This window comes from Protobothrops mucrosquamatus, unplaced genomic scaffold, assembly GCF_001527695.2.
Source record: "Protobothrops mucrosquamatus isolate PMUCROS unplaced genomic scaffold, P.Mucros_1.0 scaffold2288, whole genome shotgun sequence".
NCBI lineage: Eukaryota > Metazoa > Chordata > Lepidosauria > Squamata > Viperidae > Protobothrops > Protobothrops mucrosquamatus.
Window position 1 is genome coordinate 90,388 of NW_015388375.1, and position 4,465 is coordinate 94,852.

Here is a 4,465-nt window from a genome sequence, read left to right on the forward strand (position 1 = left end):
TGCACTCAGTCTGAGAAGCCCGCGGACTTTTTAAATGCCCCCGCCTCTCGGAGAGGAGAGAAGCCTCTCAGCCAATCCGAGCGACGGGTTTTCGCAGCAGCCAATGGCGGCCGAGGCTGGCGCGGAGAAGGGACTCGCCAGGAGGTCCTTGGGTGACGCTGGGCGGGAAAGGGAACGCGCTCGCGCTCCTGCGCACGCGCACGCCGTGGGCGCGCGCCGCTGTTTCTCTCTCTCTCTCCCCCCCCCAACCTCGCAGTCTCGGCCCGGCCGCGGCTCCCGGAGCGGTTGCCATGGAAACGGCGGGAAGCGACGCGCGGCGCGCCTCATCCCGGCCAGGTGGGCCGAAGCTGCGCAGGTGAGGGAAGATTGGCGGTTGCGACGTTGTGTGTCAGTGTGTGTGTGAGTGTGTAACTACAAATCCCATCCCTGAGGCAGCCAGCGGATCTCCCCTGGTGCGTGAGAGGCCGGAGTACGGTTGGAGGCGCAGTTTTTTAAAAAAAAATCTGAAAATTTAATACAAAAAAATAATAAAAATAATAAAATTATGATTATATGTAGAGTATAGGTCCACAGGGGTAGTCAACCTTGGCTCTTTTATGATTCGTGGACTTCAACTCCCAGAATTCCTGAGCCAAGCTGGCTCAGGAATTCTGGGAGTTGAAGTCCACGAGTCATAAAAGAGCCAAGGTTGACTACCCCTGGTATAGGAGATGCTTTGGACTACAGTTCCCATTAGCCAGTCTGTTGCAGGAGGGGCAATCCCCATCAGCCCTCCCCCCAAGGCTGGCTAATGGGAACTGTAGTCCAAAGCATTTCCAATACTCTACATATAACCAGCAGCTTTGGACTACAGTTCCCATTAGCCAGTGTGTTGCTTTTGAAAGGGGAACGCGTGTTTTCTGCCTTCCTTTCCCAACCATGGAGCAATGCTGCCATCTCGTGGCCAACGAAAAGTGTTGCACGGAACTTCTTTTTCGTCCCTTTTTTTTTTTTAGCATTTTCATGAACCCGAAAGGCGAGGTCGGATTCACACGAGCCTCCTCGCTTTGTGACTGATTCACACGTGTTTGGGGGGTTCGCACGGTGCATTGAACTGGCTACAACCCCGTGTGAAAGGCTAGGCTCCAGCAATTTTATTATTCTTTTATTAATCGACATTTGATGATATCGTCTCCCAAGCGGGCTCCTGCTGCTTTACGTGGCTCTGAGTTCGAATCCTGCTCACGTCTTTGGCAGGATCAGCTCATAAAATAAACGTTGTATGTGTTAAACCTATGAATAATAAAATGATTTTTTTTATGTACCTCCTGAAACTCCCCCAAAATCTCGACCCTGGAGCGGGCTAGTCAACTCGCAGGCAGATATTCAACTAGTGAAGGAATTCCCTGTTGAATGCAAGCCGAAGGGGAGGGTCTAAGCGAGTGGGCGGAGCCAGAAGGACCGCGGGCGGACCTCCTCGAGTTTTTTTAAAAATCATTTTTTCTTATGTGTTATACCCGCCCATTTTGGAGTCTGGCTCCTCCCCTTTGTCCTCTTCTATCTGCGCATGCCTGTTTCGATTCTCAATGGAATCTCCCACTGAATTCAATGCAATCGCATCCAGGCATTTGTGGGTTGCAACCAATAGAACAGGGGTCTTCAAACTTGGCTTGTGGACTTCAACTCCCAGAATCCCTCAGCCAGCGTTCCTGGCTGAGGAACTCTGGGTTGAAGTCCACGTCATAAAAGGGCCAAGTTTGAAGACCCCTGCAATAGAAGATCATTTTGCACAAGTGCGTACTATTCTTTTAATCGGTTAAATCTTTTCTTTTATTCTCTTTTTAAAGGCTTCGCGTGTTTTCTGCCTTCCTTTCCCAACCATGGAGCAATGCTGCCATCTCGTGGCCAAAGAAAAGTGGTGCACTTGCCTTTATTTTTCGTTTCTTTTTCTTTGCTTTTTCATGAACTTAAACCCCGAGGTCGGATTCACACGAGCCTCCTCGCTTTGTGACTGATTCACACGTGTTTGGGGGTTTGCCCGGTGCATTGAACTGGCTACTAAACCATGCAGAAGGCTAGGCTCCAGCAAAGGAGTTTTATTATTCTTTTATTAATCGACATTTTATTATATCGTCCCCCAAGGGGGCTCCTGCTTTATGTGGCTCTGAGTTCAAATCCTGATCATGTCCTTGGCAAAATCATCTCATTAATAAACGTTTTATGTGTTAATCTTATGAATAATAAAATTATTTTTTTTATGTAGCCCCTTGAAACTCCCCCAAAACCTTGACTATGGAGTGGGCTAGTAAACTTGCAGGAAGAAGTTCAACTAGTGTAGGAATTCTCTATTGAGCGTGCCTGGCTGAGGAATTCTGGGAGTGGAAGTCCACAAATCATCAAAGGGCCAAGTTTGAAGACCCCTGTCCTAGAGTCTCCTGATAGTCCTCACTTAATCACTGAACTCTTAACTGCCATTCAAAGTTACATCTCACCCCCCCAAAAGGTACTTATGACCCAGTTCTGGAATTCTGACAGCAAACACACACACAAACACACACACAGTCCCTGTGGTCATGTGATTGCATATTGGGCTTTTGGAAAATTTCTCACATTCGTGGCTGTTTGCAGCATTCTGCAGGCCATTAGTGTGTTTTTAAGGTTTTTTTTTTTTTTTTTTACAGTTTCTGGTTTCCAGAAGAAAAAAAACCCCAATAGATTCGCTTAATGACCCCAGACTATTTACTTAATAGCAGCTCCTGGCAGGCATTTGATCCACCTTTTGCCCCTTAGATCTGGAGCTCTGCCCAGAGTTAAGTTCTTGCAAAGCTTGGCTTCTCAATCCCCAACTCGGTAGTTACACAGCCAAAGGGCAAACTAGGAAGGACAAGAGGTCTTGAAGACTGCCGCTTTCATGTCAACGAGGGCCAAGGTCAAAGTCTACGTCTTTTAATTGGAAGGTGCAGCAATACATAGATTCATTTTGTGCATATACGGGTCAGTCATCTAACTGGCAAAGGGCTGCCACCCCCCGGTTGATCCAGTGCTTCTGGGGAAGGTCAGAAGGAAGCTCAATGGAGAGGACATAGTTGGTGGAGTGTCCCGTGGTGGACAAGACGCCTCTCCTGGCGCTGGTTTTGTAGACGGGACACAAGTAGATCCGCTCGTGCAAAAACTTGGCGCTCTCCCCGGGTTTCAGCCAAATGATGGGCAGGGCGTCGTAAAGGATTTTCGGGAGGGATTCACCGATCTGCATGGTTACTCTATCCCATCGGGCTCCTTCCAGGAAGAGCCCTTTGACGTAGGCGCCATCTTCAGGCATCTGCTTCATGGTGTGCTCCTTCCTCATCACCTACAGCGGGAAAAGGATGAGCGGACTGAATGAGGAGGAAGAAATAACATTCCTGGTTTAGGAGGAAGCGGGCGCTGGGGTTCCTAGGCTGCACCAAGCGCTTTGGCTGGTTTTTTAGTTTGAGATGTTGCAAAAAAAAATAAAAAATCAAAAGGAATGGAAATCCGTCCCTTTTTATTTTTATTTTTATTTTCCATCTCCAACTACAAAACCAGCCAAAGCATAAGACAATCGTGTACCTCGCCACGAAAGCCACCATCTTGTTGCCACCAACATTTAGTCTGCAGATTCTTCCTCTCTACTTCTCTGGAACCAACCTCTACTTCTCATTAATTCTGGATTTCCACATTTTCGTTTTGTCCAAACAACAATGCTCTTTATAAGCACAATTAAATTAGTTGCGTATATACTTTACCTCAAATTCAAATCCAATGTGATCTATTGGGATTGTATACTTTCTGGCATAATTCTGAGAGACGCCCGTCAGAAACGACTGAGTAAAATAGAAACCAGAGATCCAAAACACATTTGGTGGTCCGTGTTTGATCCATTCCTGAGGTGAATGGGAATTAACAAATACTTCTATGAAATGGAGCATCAAAACAACAACTACCAAGAATCCTAGGATGGCTGAATTTTCTAACCCTTTGTCTGAAATGCCAGATTGTCAGGATTAAGTATAACAACAGGGAGCCATGACTAGCTTGGCGGAAAATTTTGCTGCATTTTCCAAATTGCAATATGTAAAAAAAAGCCAAGAGGATGAAAAACACCAGGGATTGAACTGTTGCATATTATTTCAAAATATTTAATGATATTTATCTATATATATATATATTACAGCTGCCTAAGAATGGAGTTCGGTAGATGAAAGGAACCCAACAGACTGAAAACCCAGAATGAATTAGCCAGGATAAATTCAATATACTTACGGTTAATTCCGAGTGCGCTTCAAGGTGTTGATCACCATCTTTAAAGCGCACCATGGCATTGGACCTGGTTACCTCCGAGACCGCCTTCTGCCACAGATTACCTCCCACCGGCCGATACGCTCCCACAGAGAGGCCCTCCTCAGGGTGCCGTCAACCAGACAGTGTCGGCTGGTGACACCCAGGGGGAGAGCCTTCTCTGTCGGAG

At 46.8% G+C, this 4,465-nt stretch overlaps 1 protein-coding gene across 1 annotated transcript in view; it reads right to left on the reverse strand.

The window, feature by feature from the left end:
• Positions 1-2,974: 2,974 nt before the first annotated feature.
• Positions 2,975-4,465, reverse strand: part of LOC107295292 (dynein heavy chain 3, axonemal) — a 3,368-nt gene continuing 1,877 nt past the window's right edge. Inside the window, exons 4-5 of the mRNA XM_015824600.1 lie at positions 3,744-3,881; positions 2,975-3,328 (exon numbers count right to left, since the gene is read on the reverse strand). Of these exons, the coding sequence (XP_015680086.1) occupies positions 2,975-3,328; positions 3,744-3,881 (492 nt within the window). The remainder of the gene's footprint in view (positions 3,329-3,743; positions 3,882-4,465) is intronic.